This window comes from Neodiprion fabricii, chromosome 3, assembly GCF_021155785.1.
Source record: "Neodiprion fabricii isolate iyNeoFabr1 chromosome 3, iyNeoFabr1.1, whole genome shotgun sequence".
Taxonomy (NCBI): domain Eukaryota; kingdom Metazoa; phylum Arthropoda; class Insecta; order Hymenoptera; family Diprionidae; genus Neodiprion; species Neodiprion fabricii.
Genome location: NC_060241.1, coordinates 10,960,417 through 10,978,624, shown reverse-complemented (window position 1 = coordinate 10,978,624; position 18,208 = coordinate 10,960,417). Strand labels below are relative to the sequence as shown.

The window sequence follows — 18,208 nt, the reverse complement described above, 5'->3', positions numbered from 1 at the left end:
AATTATTCAATTTATCAAGGTTTTCGACATCATGCAGAATAGCTGGGAATTTGATACATGTGCAGTCAAATTCGGAAATATACCCAGGATAACTTCCCATCCAGCTAGCGTTGATTTTCACAGAGTGGACAGTAGCAGCGGCAGGCCAAAGAAGGCATCTTCGTTTTTCACGTTGACCACAGCCCTCTTGCGCTGAAGGTTCTTGGCTAGCGTGACGAATGTTGAAAGTCTTGCAGCAAGAGGCTGGTAACCGCTAATGTTTACAACGATATTGAGGATCATGAACATGCTTCAACCAGAATCACGTTGTTCAAAATTGTCGAACTTCACAAGCAGATCGTTCCGTATGCGCGTAAGCCAACCGTCTATACCGCTCGAGGGGAGGATCACCGCGTTGGATGTATTGAAGCTTTTAACTTCCGTGGTGATCTCATCATGCTTCACGTTTTCAAATTTGCACACCAGTAAGATGTTAACCTTTACATTCCCATCATCGCGCTGCACCAACCTCAATCTCTGGACGATCACCTGCTGCGCATCGTCTAGAAAGGTCTCCAAATTTTTATGATGCAGTTTTGTGACAATGCCGGTACGAATCCGATCAGCAAAAGCACACTGTAACCGCAGGACTACCGATATTGCCGCCTGTCATCACAGCATGCTGCTGCTGCTGCTGCACCCACGCTCATTTCAGGGTGCAGGGAAATATCACGTAGAAATTGGATATTTCTCATTCCAATGCTGATCCATTGATTGAAGACATTGTGATTCTCCTGTTCTGAAGGCAGGTCGTTCAGCAAATTGTGCGTGGTCTCCATCTACTTGAAGAGTTTGGAGTATGCTTCAGCAGCCATGACTTCAACGTTAACGTCGTTGATAGATTCAGAACTTCTAACTTTTTTACGTATTTTATAAGACTGATGAGTCTACAATGGATGTTTTGACCTTATATTATATATGGATGGATCGTGAGAATTTGGGGGTGATGGAGGTGCTCTACGCTATGTACTACCTTCCATCATAGAATCAAAAAATTGATAGAGAGCATGTCTGAGCCTGCACCTTAACAGTGAAAAAATTGTAATGTCAGGGACATCTGATAGAAAAAAATCGGTTAAGGGGGGTCAATACCGTCTAGAAACTTCAAAAATTAGATTTTTTTTAATACTTTCTTATAATTTGCAAGATTTCTTGCAAGACCTTGAAATAACCTTGAAGGACATCACCAAGGTAAAAATGAAGGCCACCATTGAATTCCTTGGGAAAAGTTACTTCCAGAACGACCTTAACATTTTGGGAAATTGTCTAACCTGCGGAAATATTCAGCCGTCCTGTTACTTTATTGACACCCTGTATAACTTTTAGTGAAGCAAGTTCTCGTAGATGGGGCTTCAAGATAGCGGTGAAGTGCAATTGTGGTGTAAATTATATAAAGTCATGTCCTCTGATTGATAGGGCTTTTGAAATAAACGGTCGAATAGTTTTTGCCATGAGACTCTTAGGCATTGATATGAAAGGAATTATTCTATTTTGTGGCATAATGGATATTTGTCACGGTCTTCGTCAAAGTACGTATTACGCAGATTTGGAATATATTTATAACGCGAGTCAAGGCGTCTATGACATCATAACAAAAAAGCAGCCGAGGAAAAGAACGAAGGAAACGCTAAGCGAAGTAATCCTCCAGCGGAATTGACTATGTCCGGGAAGGGAACGTGAAAAAAAAGAGGCTTATCTTCGCTATTTGGTATCACTACGCTCATTGCAATATATTCCAATAAAGTCATTGACACAATAGTAAAATTAGGTTTCTGGCAATCGTGCAATGTATGGAAAAATAAGTCTGACACAGTGGAGGATAACTTGATTTTTAGTATTGAAAAATTTCGGTTCTTCTATAATTTTAGAGTTTTTTTGTTATACTGAATTCACAGGGAAAGACGCAGTTGATTTTAAACTTCCCGCTTTTCGCAGCATTTTCTTCGGTCTCATTACGGCCAGGTGTTTTGCATCTTCCAAAAACCTGCTGAAATCCTTATAACGTAAATTGATAACGGCTCCTATTTTAATTCGGCGCTTAACAGCTGTCTCCAAATCTTCTCACCGTACTTGATCACTTCTCCGTTGGTTTTGTAATCCGCCATTCACTCTTTGAAATTGTAGAAACATAGCTGTCAGTGATTTCAAGATTCCAATTGTAGTCAAAACTTGTGTCTTCTACCCAATCGTTAAGGCGTTGTTTCGTAAAATTTTATTCAAAAGCTTAGTATTTTGGGTTCCAAATCGAATCCAGGTTTGAATTTCTGCTGGTGATGATTTCTCAGTTAATATCTTTTTATTAATTTCAAACACTTTTTGGATTCCACGTTTGTTTTTTTTTCTTTCGGTCACACACTTGTTTCATAATAACTGTTCTACGTTGGTACGGTCTCTTCAACGGAACAAAGTCATGACTCACATACATTGTCGAGAATTCGCCGATAACTGTTTGCAATATTCTTTAAAGAAAATTTCAAAATATTCCTAGAATGAACCTGTAGCGTTTATGTGTGAGATAGCAAGGCAGTTCTTGGAACTTGATGAAGAAGGTTTGCAAGAGTGATACACGGAAGTATAGTAGTATAGTAGATGGGGATGTTTTCACTTTTCCTACGGTGCCAGATTCATGTCGTTGAAATTTCGAGATCTACGCACTAGTGCAGTAGGACGGAGTGAGACAGAGGTATTATGCAAACGTAACCAACAAGTACCAACCACTTCGAGATATTATATAGGTTTAATTGTGAACCTAAATACATGAAGATGCTGTACGAACAGTGATGCCACATACGCCTGATGAAATCATTTACAGTCGAATCGGCGACGAGCTAAGGTGTGTGATCGAAATCAGTGCAGTTACTCAGTTTTTACGTTTATTGTGCAACAACTTGGGATTTTTACAGTGAATAAAAATAATTTAACGTGTGCGTATTTTTTGTTTGGTTTATAAAAAAAAAAAAATTTCACCACCATGTATACCGGTAAGTTGTACCAGAATATCACCATTTTTTTTCTAGGTTTTGTTATAGACAATCAAGACTTTAGAAATGTGTGTTTTAATCATATTTTTTTTCTTCGTATTCTGTGATAAACAATCAATACTTCAGACATGTGTTGAAATTTTTTCTCAAGTTTTTTTTCTAGAATATGGAGTACGTAAGCATAACTCCGTTAATTCACGTGCCGTGAGAGTGGCCGATTAATTTTCCCCTCGACTTTTTAAGGAGTTCCGTCAACATGGCTATCGCGGCTTATGGAACTCAGGGAATAGAAATTTTTATCCATCAAGCGGGTGTACCCACTAGTTCACCTACAGAAGAAGCAGGATGAGAAATAGTGGTTCTACAAAGTATCCAGCATATACCAGTAAGGTGAAGTAATATGTTGACAAATAAAAAAAAAAAAAAACACTGTTTTTCATTTCATTCGTTTTGCAGTAAGAAAACTATAAAACTTACGTGATTTGAGGTTTATTATATTACTAAAACCATATTTACTTGCTGGTTTTGTTTTAGATCACTCTAATGGACTCATGGACAACCTGAACAAATCAAAAGGATTCTTATAATAACGTTAAATAAAAATAAGAAAATTTCTTTCATAAGAATAAATATGTTTTGAACATTTACATCATTTCCATAATTTTTTAAAGTTTAATTAAAATTGATTCTTACATACTCAGGACAAAGATGACTGTTATATTTTTTTTTATGAAACTTATTCGAGAGTCTATGTGTCGGCAAATTCTAGTTGATCGTGTAGGCCGCCTAGATATTTCATTAACAGCCGATCCTTCTCAGAAGCCTGCACCATGTTCCGGAATAGGATGTCATCGTCGCAAAGCAGTTTCGCCATCCGTGCCAGAAGGATGTCGCATGCACGTACCATCCACATCGATAGCCAGCCGTTGTCCGAACAGTGCCTGCACTCTCCTGATACTTGTGACTCGATAATTTCTTAAGATCTGCAAGTCTGACAGCTTCGACGTGGGTAGAAATTGCTCCAGTTTGCCAATTTTGTTCAGTTTTGTCAAATCCATTCCTTTTTTTTTTGTTTTTATTCTCTAATCAAATTCAAACGTTCCAACTTTTTCATCACTTCGTTGAGCTGAGATTTTTGATGCACAATTATTTTCAAGTCTTTTATATTTTTTATGAATATATCATTTCACTTTCGTAGCTCCGTTTGTTTCGATGTTCTCTCCGTCAGCGAAGATCTGAGACGAGCGTTCTGATGTGAAATTTTTTACTTTTATAGCCGTATTTCTACCAGCATTCGCTCATTATAATTCTTTAGATTTATAATGAATGCTTAGTCTTTAGACTTATGACTTCTAGAAACTTCGTAATCTATGGAAAAACGTCTGCGGAACGTCCCAGAACTCAAGGTTACACTCAATGCTGCCAGACGATCGCGAGCATTCGTTCAGGGTCAAAGCAGACTCAAGAACTTTCCAGAATTCAATGTCGCGCCAAAACCCGTCGGTTGCTCGCAGATCGACGCAGACCTCTCCACGTCAAATCGAAAAACTTGTCGAACGATTCCGAAAATTGAAAATATGTAAATTTGAACAACTGGTGAATTTGAAAAATTAACGACGGAGCCAGGAATCGAACCTGGTATCTAGAGATGCTTTACCGGAGACTTACTCCACCAGACCACCTAGCCGCCTTGACTCTGTTGTCGTTAATTTCTCTCATCACCAGTGAGTTCAAATTTGTTTTCCTGTGCCCGATTTATGTATGAGTAAGAATTTCTTCTCTGCATGCACGATGTAAGGAGACTGTAGTGTGTAGATGTTATGTTTACCCTTTCAATCCTTTGCTTCCGATGAGAAGCCCGTAAGACGGCAATGCCGTCTAATAAATGAGATGCGGGTGTGCAAATCATTAATCTACGAGAGAATTTTGTTGAAAATATGTAAATTTGAACAACTGGTGAATTTGAAAAATTAACGACGGAGCCAGGAATCGAACCTGGTATCTAGAGATGCTTTACCGGAGACTTATTCCACCAGACCACCTAGCCGCCCTGACTCTGATGTCGTTAATTTCTCTCATCACCAGTGAGTTCAAATTTGTTTTCCTGTGCCCGATTTGCACACACGCATCTCATTTATTAGATGGCATTGCCGTCTTACGGGCTTCTCATCGGAAGCAAAGGATTGAAAGGGTAAACATAACATCTACACACTACAGTCTCCTTACATCGTGCATGCAGATTCCGAAAATTATTTGTCAGCCTAAATTCGTTCAGAGCCGATACAGATCTTTTCTCACGAATGCAGAACTTTTCAGACTTCAATGTAGCGCGGAAACCCGTCGAACATAGAGGCCTATCAACCTGAAGTCGAAACTTGTCGAACGAATTGTTTGCCAGACTAAATTCCGAGAATTCGTTCAGGATCGTTGCAAACCTCCCAACCGAAGGAACCTTCATTAAGCTGACAATGAACTTGACACGTGCACGGGTTCGAGGTTGAACTATTGAGGGTTCAGGGTGGCGCTCGGTAATACAGTTTCTCGATCTTGCTTGATGAGCATGGTTACGGAGAGCGTAATTTATCTTATATTTATCTGATGAGGTTAAAAGTACAGCATATTTTGGGGGGTTAGTATAGTAACATAGAAAGTCATTCATCCGACAAAGGTGAAAACCGTGGTAATTTGGAGGATTTTTTTCTGATTATCGATAATCAGCCAGAGTGGGGCTAACTCCCACCCCTCAAACGTTTTAGAAAAGGGTTTGCGTCTGGGAGCTGTGCCGTAAATTTAGAGATTTGTATTCAGAACCCGCCTCGTATTACTACTGAGGGCATCCCCAATATCATCACAAGGCCCTTCTCCATGTGGAGTAGCTGTGAAATTCCATTCTGCGCTAACACTCTAAAGTCTTCTTCGTGAAGACATATGTTAAATTTTTTTTGTCATTTTCATACTGTGCGTTAGCTCATCAGAGAAGAGAATGACTTTATCAATTTTACGCTTTAGAAACTTCACAAATTTTTGTTGGAAAACATGGACTGCGACGGTACCGTGTTTGATGCACTCTGAAATTGCTGTATAATTCTTTAGCTGAATTGTACCGTCTTCTTTGTAGTAGGTGACGGAAGCGACCCTGGGCGTACCGTCACTTTGTCGTTGTTCCAGTCTACACCTTGCATCGCGTCCTGTATAACAAACGCTCGTTTTCTGCAACATCGCGGACCACTAAACATTCTCTTGGTTCTAATTGTTTGTTTTCTTTTTCCGAAAAAAAAACGAATTCCTAATGAGCAATAAATACATGTGTCATCAGCGGTTCCCTTGTGATTGGAATTTTATCAAGAAATCTTCCACAAGTGTTTGCATAGTTTCAAGCTTTGTTCTATCTACTGATACCAATTGTCTGCACGTCTCGGTATCAATCAATTCCTCCTCGAATAGTTCTTTCAACTGCTTCACTACGTTTTCGGTGCCTGGACACCTTACACACCGCTTCAGATGACATTCGGCTGCTGGTAGGTTGCACATTATTTGTTTCAAAAAATCTTCGTAATTATTCAATGGCTGCGGTGTATTTGCTATCAGTTGTGTCATTTTTGCACCATCTAACGATAGTTTCACATTTTCATGGATCGCGCATACACAAACTAAATGAGTCCCACTAGCTCCAAGGAGTACGCCTTAGGTCATAAAGCTTTGAAAAACCCATCTTCAAGTCAGGGTACTTTTCCTTGAAGGTGCGGTATGTCTATTTTAAATTGGAAAGCATCAGTCGGTTCTGTTTATGTATTTTTTGATCATATTCTTCAACGGCAATATCAATTTTTTTACCCGCCACCACACGACTAACGAGATCAGATGTATAAAAATCTACAACACAGGTCAGGGTCTTGGCTCGACCTTTTACCAGTCTTTACGTTGGGGGTGGATAAAATTCCGTGTTTTTCTGCGGTTTTTTGGGCTACGGCAATCATCTGGTTCGAAACATCGAAGTTTTTATAACCATTAAGAAATGACAAAGTTTGAAATATTGTTAAAATTTGAATTTTCTTCTTCTGGTCGTTTGTAGAGTCAAACTCTACCTTTAAGTTTTGAATTATTTCACTGTTTATGGTTTTTTTTTTCGAATCCGTTTTAATGTCACCTTCAACATGAAATACCTTTGAACCTAATATTTTGTGCAATTTTTTTTAACTTGTCTTGAGGATATTTCTTCTGCTGTAATTTTCTTTCACTGATACTTGATGTTCACAGTTCAATTGAATTCTCATTTAGTTTCAAAATATCCACAGATCTTTGCTTTGGCATACAATTCTTCTCGTCGCTTGATGATTGAATTACCGCATTGGTACCAGGTTGAGGCTCCTCACTCGTTGGTGTAAAATAATCACTAATTTCACTGATTGCAGGCAGTTTTACAAGTTTCAACCGACAGCAGTCACAAATTTTCGTATTTGCGGACTTTGTTATATTGTTCATTTTCAACTTCTGTAGCATCATCGGAAGTAGACGTCTCAAAATTTTCACTGATTTTCTTGAGTGCTTTGCTAAATTGAACGGATTTAAGCAGCGGGTATAACTTATCTGTTTTAGTGACATAATAATCAGTAATGATTTAATTTCAAAGCACTTCCAAAAATATAAAATACTTTTGAGTCGTTTGAAGCTACGTGATCAGAAACTCGACGTGACTCTGGCAAGTGTCAAGACAATACTGAAATAGTCAAATAATATAAGGCGTTTCGCGAGTCAAGGGAGGTCATGAATACCTGAAAGGATAAATAAAAGGAGATATTCAAGAGCCTGGTAAGAACTCAGTTCTAGTCCAAAATGTATTCCTGAGGATCCGCGCAAACGGGTGTTCATACAATGGGTATTACTATTCTATTACTCGGAATACCCTGGAAACTAGTGGATTACTGGTGCATATAACCTTTTGAGAAATTCAGTATAAACTGTGATAAAAATTTCTGGAAATATATTCGAAATTTCGGATTTGAAAACCAATTGTATAAAAGGGAAAACTAACACACAGTTTGTTACCTGACTTGAATTTCAAGTACGTATAACCACGCGCGAGCAAGGTCTACCGTGCCCCCGCCTGTGGTCATGCCCATGAAACAATCGCTTTTTAAATATAGTTTCCGCCGTAGCTCCACTTTGAAACTCAGAGGTTTTTTAGAGAATGAATCAAGGAACATGCTAGTATTTTTTTTCACTATTTTACAAGTAAATAATATAATTATTTATATAATGTGATTTATTTTGGAGGTTAGGTTTGCAAATTAACAAGACGTGGCGTTGCTCTGAAAACAAAAATTTTTATTTTATCCTTTTTTTTCCTTCAGGGATCTGTGCATCTTATTATTTCATTAACAAACTCTCACCTGAAAACAAAGAAACGACATTTATGTTCTTTGTTTAATTTGCCGATTTTTCCTTAACGTTTTACTATTCCGTCTTTTATTTTGAGCCTCTATGACACATGGCTCTTCTCTCTTATCCCTACCGTCTATAGCGACCCCGGGTTTACCGACATGGCGCATGCGCCTTTCAAAGAAATATATTTTCATTGTTCCCTAAATTTGAAATAAACAAAATGAAAGTACGATTCAAGGACTTTGAAATGAGTGTTTGCTGGAATCTGTACGACAGAGAGAACCGGAGATATCGATGTTTAAAAGAGAGCATTATTTCTTCAAAGTATTATTTTTTAAAATTCAATCCGTTTCAACTTTTGAATAATACATATTTAAAAGAATTATTTGACGTCTTCATTCTACTCAGAGAATCCTAAGAAAAAATTACGAGAGAATCAGAAACATTGAGGTATATTTTTGGCCAAATCCGTCCGGCTTGACTTGGAATGACTCATATATGATCTTATATGAATTGTGCATCGACAGAAGACAATTTGTTTTTCTCCATACATGTTCATGTTTGAACATTTATGACCATATATGCTCTTTTATGAATTGTACATCGACAAAAAAAAAATTATTTTTCTACATATATGGTCAATTTAGGGTGGTCGTTATTTGGGGCAAAATTAATTTTACCCCTTCCGCCCCCCAAATCGGTTTGAAATACGTAAAAAGTAATTCTGTAATTTTTTAAGATTTTTAAGAGAACGCTCAACCCTTGACCACACGGGTTGAAGTTTTCTATTTAAAACAACATGGGGTTTACCTGCGTTTGGAGTCACTATTTTACTGTGGGCCTTAATATGTTTGTAATATCCTGAAATTTTCAGAAATTAGTGTACAAGCATGTTGCTACATGGAAAAAATTTCCAAAACCCCTACCCTCAAAATGTTGTATAACATTGTCATAATAATAATAATAAAAAAAAAAAAATTTTCCTCAATTTTTTTTTAATAATTTGCTTCCTCGTTTTTTTTTTTACAAATGTATTTAAAATAGTGCTAGCTATCGTGCTCACGATATTGCGATTTCGAAAGTTGAATATACGAGAGCTCTATCAATTAAGATAGCACCGAAATATTGTATAATGGAGTGAATTATAGAGCAGCGAGAATATGAATTATTTTCCGACCGATAATGAGATTGCACCGTGAGTAAAAACCGGCGAAAAAACAATACGAATGCCTCCGGCGTCGCGTCGTGGTCGAGCGAGAAGGACAGGGACTGCTCGCGAATGGGTAAGCGAATATTGAAAAAAATCATCCAGACGCAAAAAAGCAGACAATACTTAAGAATTTGTAACTCGTGTAGAAAATTATTCTATTTTAAATACATTTATAAAAAAAAAACGAGGAAGCAAATTAAGAAAAAAATTGAGGAAATTTTTTTTTTTTTTCAATTATTATTATTATGGTAATATTATACAACATTTTGAGGGTAGGGGTTTCGGAAATTTTTTCCATGTAGCAGCATGCTTGCAAACTAATTTCTGAAAATTTCAGGATTTTACAAACATATTAAGGCCCACAGTAAAATAGTGACTCCAAACGCAGGAAAACCCCATGTGTTTTAAATGGAAAACTTCAACCCCTGAGGTCAAGGGTTAAGTGTTCTTTTAAAAATCTCAAAAAATTACAGCGTTACTTTTTACGTATTTCCAACCGATTTGGGGGGCGGAAGGGGTAAAATTAATTTTGACTCCAAATAACGACCACACTAATGGTCATATATGAATCATTGAATCAGATAAATCATATATGATCATATTCAAGTATATATGGTCAGACATGGACGTTTTCTCCCGGGTAGTGAGCGAGAAATACCTGTATGGTGGAGGTACTCGAGAAAGTTCCCGGAAAAACTCTTCCTCATGGCGGCTTTTGCGGTCTTATTGAGAAGTCGAACTATTTGCTTTGAAACTTTGAATTTCCTATGTTACTAACGCCTGCTGGAATCTCGACTACTGTGATATCCGGCCTATATCTCGGTGGACTATATTTTTCCAGGCTAAATTTTGCGAGCACAATCCTCCTGGATAAAATTTTCCCTCGGCTAAAATCTCTCTGAAGAAATTCTCTCCTTTGTAAAATCTCCACCGACGATTTTCCTTGGCTAAAATCACCAGGAAGATAAATAAAATAAATTGACATAATTCAAATAAATTAATTTGAATCAATAAATACAACTAGTGCATGAATAAACTTATGAAATTTAAAATAAATGAATATATTAAAGTGAATGTCCATGGAAATTTGGCAGTACAGAAAATCATGCCTGGAGAAATTTCCGAGTCGGGTGATTTTTTCCGGAGAGAATTCATTCGCGTGGACATTGTTCAAGAATTTCAGTCTGCGGAGAATAAATCTAGGGGGATTGAGGCCTAGAACCACTACTGTAGGATAACGTTTGGTAACGGTTTTTTGAATGGCCTATCCCTGTTTTAGCGTTAGCTAATACTCGAATGGTCCCCAAGTCTGAATACTGTTCATTAAATTTACAGGAGCATTTTTAGTTCCATACTGCATCATGCTTGTGGTTGGAGGCATCCCTCTATTCTACATGGAACTCGCTTTGGGACAGTTCAATCGCAAAGGAGCGATTACTTGTTGGGGCCGCTTAGTACCACTTCTTAAAGGTAGAGTATTAGTATTTGATTGAAATTTTTATATGTTTGAGCATGTATAATGATTTAAAAGAGCGTTTCGATTACTAATCAATATTAACATAAGTAATTGGTAGAAGAAGCATGCATCGAAGCTGTGTCACAGTTTTACCTACACGGACTAATCGTATACTCGTGTCATTTTTTATCTTGTTCATCCGATGAACGAACGAATGAAATCTGTTGAAACTTCGACACCTTGATATTTTTACTTCAACGAATGCGGAAAAATTGAGGATGAGAAGTTATATTTGGAAACTTATCTATGTAATATGTGATTTTAGCTGGATGTATTACTTATTTTTTTATATTTGATGGGATTAAATACGTAGCAATAATGTCCAGAGTCGCAAGACATTTCACTATTCTAGAAGTACCTATTAAGGCAAAAAAGGTATGTCTCAGGCGTGCTATCGTTATTTTTAGCGATATTCTGTACGTAGGGAAGTGCGATAATTAAACCATGTGACGGGGTACGAAATACCACGTCACAATGTATATACATGCAGATGTTTTAATTATTCGCTATCGCAGTGTACATCAGAAGAACAATCGTTTGGGTGGTATTTATCATAAAAGCACGTGAAGCATAACACAGTATCATGACATGTACATCTTATGAATCCCAATGCTATGAATATATGTATACTTGGGACTTCGACAAGGGGCCGGATCCTCGATTCTAACAAAAAGAAAGAGCTAGTTTTATAACTGTTCAAGAACCGTACATCGTATAGCAGTTTTTTTCTCCGCAACATTCTAATGCAATGTTTGTTATTAACATTCAGTAAAATAGGCTGTGTAAACTAGAAAAAAAGATAACGGATAGAAAAAAAAAAATAAAAAAAGTCGCGCGCCGACAGGACTCGATCACCTGCTACCAGCGTGCCGGTCGTGAATCTTGCTTACTGCGTCACGCTCACTTGTTCAATGGATAAACATAATTACTGGTATAGATATACTATACCGCGAGTGAAATTTTACCGTCGATTTTCTCGAAAACCAAAACTTAGCGCATGAATTCCCATTCACCTGGTACTTAGGGAAAATACCTCTGAAACATACCTGAGTCCCATCAAAATCCATTATTAGCAAGTCTGATGGTCCCCTCTGAAATACGATGTTCGTCCATTTTATTAAACAACGTAGAATCATACTCTATAGCCAAGGATTCCATTAATTTTTCAAACTCAAATGATTCAATGTAAGGCGAATTTAAAAATACTTTTGAAAGGTGGAGATCTTCTGTAAAAAAAGGTTATTAACTATACGATTTGCACAGCATCGGTTTCCTTTGGAATATAAATTCCTTGCTTTATAAAAGCTTGCATCCGCACATTCATCGGGACAACTGACGAGTTATTATTACTGGTAACATTACAAAGGTAGCAATATGCATGTGTCGATACGGTTCTTTGGATCAAAACTGCAACGTATTCTACATCATCATGATCACTATTTGCAACATAGGATAGATCGTTCCTACTTGACTGTGATAAAGATAGCTGTGCCAAAATTCAGGCACATCTTTCCAAGTCTTCTTCGACATATTCTTCCGATAATTCGTCTTCACATTCATTACAATCATATCGATTAATTTTTCTTTTTTTACATTTTAACATACGGCAGTATCCACAAATCACGTCACATATAAAAATCTGTGTGGTGAAAATTAGTGAAAATTCATCAATGTCTTCTTGAGTCAAAATAACTTGAGGAATGCCGAACCGCTTTTTTAACTCATTGATCACAAGTACAACACTTGGTATTATGAGGGTTTACTGATGTCATAATAATAGAAAATAGTAGGGAATTTTTATAAAAGAAAATAGTAATTTCGTCAGAATACTGTTATGTGTTGTATCTCAAGGTGCAATAACCTCAAAATTATTTATTTCAGGGATTCCCCGTTACTTTCATCGTGATTCTAGAAGTGCTACTTACGGTGCGTTCTAAAATTAGCTGGCAGCGCAAAGAACTCCCTAGATCAGAGACAGAGTTAATCACGAACTCGACAGCTTAAAATAGATGAAAGATTGTTGACAGGACTGGGAGCTAATATCGGAACGCACTGTCTAGTGGTGATATTATGCATTAATTTACTACAGCGACACACCCATCTTACGACGGCCTTACGAACTATTTTATTCAACGCACCATTCTTGAAATTCTGATAGTCTTATTATTTTCACATTCAATATTGTATTTTGAAATGTGATTTTGAAAAAGGCGTTCTGAGCATGTTACGGGATAGAGGGGGGTTAATTAGACGAGCAGCTATCGAACAACCTCTATACCCACCGAAGATGTTCTTTACGTAATGCGGGTCCGGTCTTGTAGCTGTCCTCGATCCGGGAATGATGGAAGGAATGATAATGAGATAGAGAAAAAATAAATCCATCCTTTTTGGTTGTATAAAGGATTTATTAGAGCTGAGAAATGTGTAACCACGTAACTAGGTAAAGTGGATTCGGAATAGGTGAAATGATTATTTAGATTGGAACAGAGGTTGAAGTTCGAAGGTGGAGTTTTTATTATATTCAACTACGGCGTATAGTTACAAAAACTGTGAAAAAATACGATTTACTGAGGAACGTACAAGGATTCTAAAAATGATAGTTTTAGGTTTTTTCGCACAAAGCATCATAGCGAAAAACAAGGACTTGGAAGAAAATAATTTTCTTCGTCATGAATTTATCAAGTTAAAAGTTTGCAGATCGTATCTGCATAAGCTTTTGACTTGCTCAATAACATATTGAATTTTCAAACAAATCGGTCGAGCCAATTCTGAGAAAAAAATTATTGTATATTTTTTATTTTTATTTTTTCTCTCAAAAACCAATTGAAATTAAGGTCTGATACTTTCAGAATCTTAGTATTCTATTAGTATCTAGTTACCCATAAAATATCATTGAAATATTTGCAAAAGGCGTTCTGACTTTGTTCATCCCCCTATGGCCTTTCATAAAATTCGTACTTTTTTGCGATCCGTGGGCATCGGTTGTTGAAAAATCACATATTCAAACGTCACTGTATCAGTATTTTGTACTGCGTACCGCTATATGTGTAATAGCCTATTCGGCCAAGTAATGGTTAATGATCCGTGGCCAAAATTTCAACTTTCCAGAAATTTTGTCATCTTGTAGCATATGCTGGTAGACAAAAATGTTGGAAGTACCAGCCCGCTTTAAAGTCTAACGATTCAGGAGAACCACGTTAATGATTTTCTTAACTTTGAATAAATTGATTCTGATACTCGAATTCTTATTGAATGTTACAATTAAAGAGGGAAAAGATTTATTTCAGCGATGCGATGTTAAAAAGTTGCCCGCTGATTCTGGTTCTAGCTGAATTTAATTAGGATTTGACACAGAACAAAAAAAGACAGTAGTGATTTTTCTTAGTGAACCGGCGAGTATGAGGGGGGAGGGGGGGGGGGGCGCTTGCAGTCTACATTTCGGTTTTCGGTAATCGCAGTCACTGGCTTCAGCCGCCATCTTCAATTTAAGAGTGAATTTTTGTTTATTGAAGAACTTGTTTATATTCAATTTCACGTGAAAAATGGTAATGACTAAAGTTTGTTTCAAATTCCATTTTTGATTTCATAATTTTTCTGGTCTTTACTGTCGAAAGAAAATTCAATTTCCAACAAGTTCTTTTATCACTGCTTATACCAAAAATCAATAATGAACGAGACGATAATTTACCGCCATAATTTACCCCCACCTCTTTTCAGGTCTAAATAAAGAAATATTGATCTAACAAATTCTTAGATTCAGAACTTCGAACTCAAGTACTGCTATTGCAACCGTAATTAAACAACCTTACGAGTGAATAAGACATTGTGAAAATCTAGTTCTAAGAATTTGATGAAAAAGAACTTGTTATTTATTTATAGATGTGTATTTTAAATTAAACCGCTCAAGCGAATAGAATTATTTTAATTACACATGGTGATAGTTGACACGACCCAAAATAATAAGTTCGTCACAGATAGTGAAGAGCTGAACCAGAAACAGAATGAACCGAACATCAGAGTTCGCACACATGGCCATCAAAAGATCTGTGAATCTGAATTTAATCTGAATCAAGCAACGAATAGAAGATCTCTGGCAGATGTTCTCTCAGAATGTAACACGTCTAATATCACTGATTTATTTATAATTTCATTCCAAGCAATTTTTAACGCAAATAAAATTAATATTTTCAACCACAGAATCCTTTTTAGAGTAGATCTTCTCGAACGCGTAATTACACAAAAAGGCTTACTTCGATTACAAATGCAAGATACGATAAACCTAATTACTTTCGACCACCACGTGGTTACATAAAAAAAAAGTATTGACTTCGGTCAAAAATGATTTTTTCTAATTTCAATGTAAGTAGAGGTTTTCGGCCTCTAGTGTCTGAAAAATAGGTCTTTAGGCAATTGTGAATCCATCTGTCGGAAATGAAATTTACACAATTTCAGATTCGAATATTGAGCATAAAAAATTGACATATTGTATTTTTTTTTTTTTTGAACGCATGGTTGTATTAAAAAAATCAAAATTTCAATTCTTGTCAAACTCCCGCGATGATCTCAAGGATGACTGGATGGAAAAACTAGAAATTTACATGACTCTCATTCAAATTGTAAGCATAAAAATTGCCATATTCTGTTTTCTTTGACCGGATGCTTCTGTTAGAAAAATTCATAAAACTTGAGGGACTCCAACACAGGTCATACGACGCTTGTAGAGAATTTTATATTTCAAATTGCTATAAAACGATCTCATTTAAAATGAGGGAGCTACTTTATGGAAGACAGGAAAATTTCAATAAGAGATTTTATCCGTGTTTGATGGTACTGCCTGTAATTTAATCGGTCTGTACAGAGATGAAAAGTAATGCAAAAAAAAAAAACACTTCTTTTCAGGCTTGTTTTTTTTGTTTTACAAAAACTGTAAAGTACATCCAATTTCAATAAATCCTAGCTCGTTTTCTTTGCGAATGAATTATCTGCAAATCATCGCAATCCAAATTTTCATTGAGGTCTTGAATTGATCGAAACAGTCAATGGAGATTGCGTATTGCAATCTCAAGCTTAACGTACATTGAATCGTACACCTTAAATATATAATTTTTGAATTGAGGGGATCACAATTAGTACAAAAAATTGCTAACCTACTCACGTGCCGTTTTTAACCTTTGACAACAATTTTCTGACCTCTGATAGTTCGTGAATTTTATAGGCTAATAGAATCACCTGATAATAACGATGAATTTTAATCGGTATGATTTGATTTATAAAATAGGACAAATTTCGTCTATTTATCGAAACCCGATCCCCATCAGGACCATGGGATTCCTTTAAACTGATATTCAATTGATCGAGGAACATCGAATAGTCGTGCTTTCATAAAAAAAAATAATGCAGTATTATTAAATGCTCTTCGACGATATCGACGTTCGAAAAACTTGAGACATATTTATCGTGTCGCACAATTCGTTTGACAAACGATCATTTACAAGGTGGACCGCAGAAAGTACAGTGAAAAGATTAACTTCGTTCACCCTTCATTGAAAGCGGAGCGCAAAATTTGCGGAAATGGAAGTCCCATAGCATTTCCCGACGTTAGAAATTGCACCGTTTAACTTATGAAGCTTGACGCCGTCCTCTAAGCACCCCCATTTCAGACTTCCAGCTCTCGGCTGACAAGCCCGACAATTGTCCCTTAAGTGACACGTCGGGGATGGCGGGAAGAATGGAAAGAGTGAAAAGTGACTGCGGTGGTATTCCGCTTGTGGAATACCAATGCTCCAGAGGAAATGTGTCGTGGCCTTGGGCAAAAAGTTACTGAAGCGGTCACACAGCTGTAAAGAATAAAAGCTTCGTGACGGAATTATTTCAACCCGCACCGCAACACTGTTTTGCACTCTCCTTACCCAATAAAGATTCGGAGAATTATTGTTGGCGGTAAGTACCTACTTGCAAGTGATACGCTAGTAGATCATATAATACTTCAGATCTATGAAAATGGTTTATTCATTCGAAGGAAAAACAGTTATTTGTAACGTATTTATTTTATTGAAGTAAAACATTCTGCTGGAAGAAATGTTTATTTTCCGTAACTAGAAGTATTTATTTGACCAGAGTAATAGGATTTGTTTAAAATTGATTCATGCCATTCAAATAAAAATTTACCACTTTCGAAGAAAAACATTTGTCTGACACATATTTATTGGATTGAAATGAAATATTTTTATTGAGGCGGGAGGCGAACATTTTTTTCCTGAACTAGAGGTATTTACTTTTCTTAAATAACAAAATCTGCTTGGAATTCATTTATTCCGTTCCAATGAATTGGTATAGAATATATTTTTTTAAACAAAAGTTTATTGCAAGCTTATGTACTTCATTCATGAAGTTCAGGTGAATATGAAAAGTACTTGAAATGAATAGTATGAATTAATAAAGCTGAGGGTTCTCAACCTTCATGGATTATAATTGCAACGTTGTCGGTGTCATGGGTCTAAATAAAACTAGTATCTTACAAGGAAAGTCTTTCTGCTGACATCCTTCGATTTTGATGAAATTTATATATGTTATTCTACATCAAAATCTAAGAGACACGTATTTTTTTTATCGCCGGAAAAACGTTACTAGGGGGTGAAATTATCCTTTGAAGTTGAGAACTTCGAGGCGTACTTTTCAGGTTTCACCTATTTTCACTTGAGATAATCGAATGCACCCAAACGGATAATTACCTTAATGATAAACGATAAAAAATGCAACTGGTTTCATATCGGGGGGTTGCATAGGAAAAAAGTTATAGGGGTAGAAATTCATAAAATCGTTATAACAAAAAAAAACTGTTGCACCTATCTCGATGGATTCAATTGCACTTTGAAGAGCGTAAAAAAATAATACATAAGGGTTTTTGCGTTTTTCTCGCAAATCAAGTTAAGGGGGTGAACTACTCCTATGTATATTTACATTTAATCTCAATAAAACGGCAGAATTTCTTTTTTTTCTTATTTCTCCTCTAAGTGATACGTTTTTTTCTCTAAATTCTCATCATCTACGTATCAAACGATGGACAGATTTTTCTCGAAA

At 36.5% G+C, this 18,208-nt stretch overlaps 1 protein-coding gene across 1 annotated transcript in view; it reads left to right on the top strand.

Annotated features, from left to right (window-relative positions):
- LOC124178536 (sodium-dependent dopamine transporter) overlaps positions 1–18,208 on the top strand; it is a 420,680-nt gene that overhangs the window by 95,058 nt on the left and 307,414 nt on the right. The window contains exon 4 of the mRNA XM_046561971.1: positions 10,948–11,082. Coding sequence (XP_046417927.1) covers positions 10,948–11,082 — 135 coding nt within the window. The remainder of the gene's footprint in view (positions 1–10,947; positions 11,083–18,208) is intronic.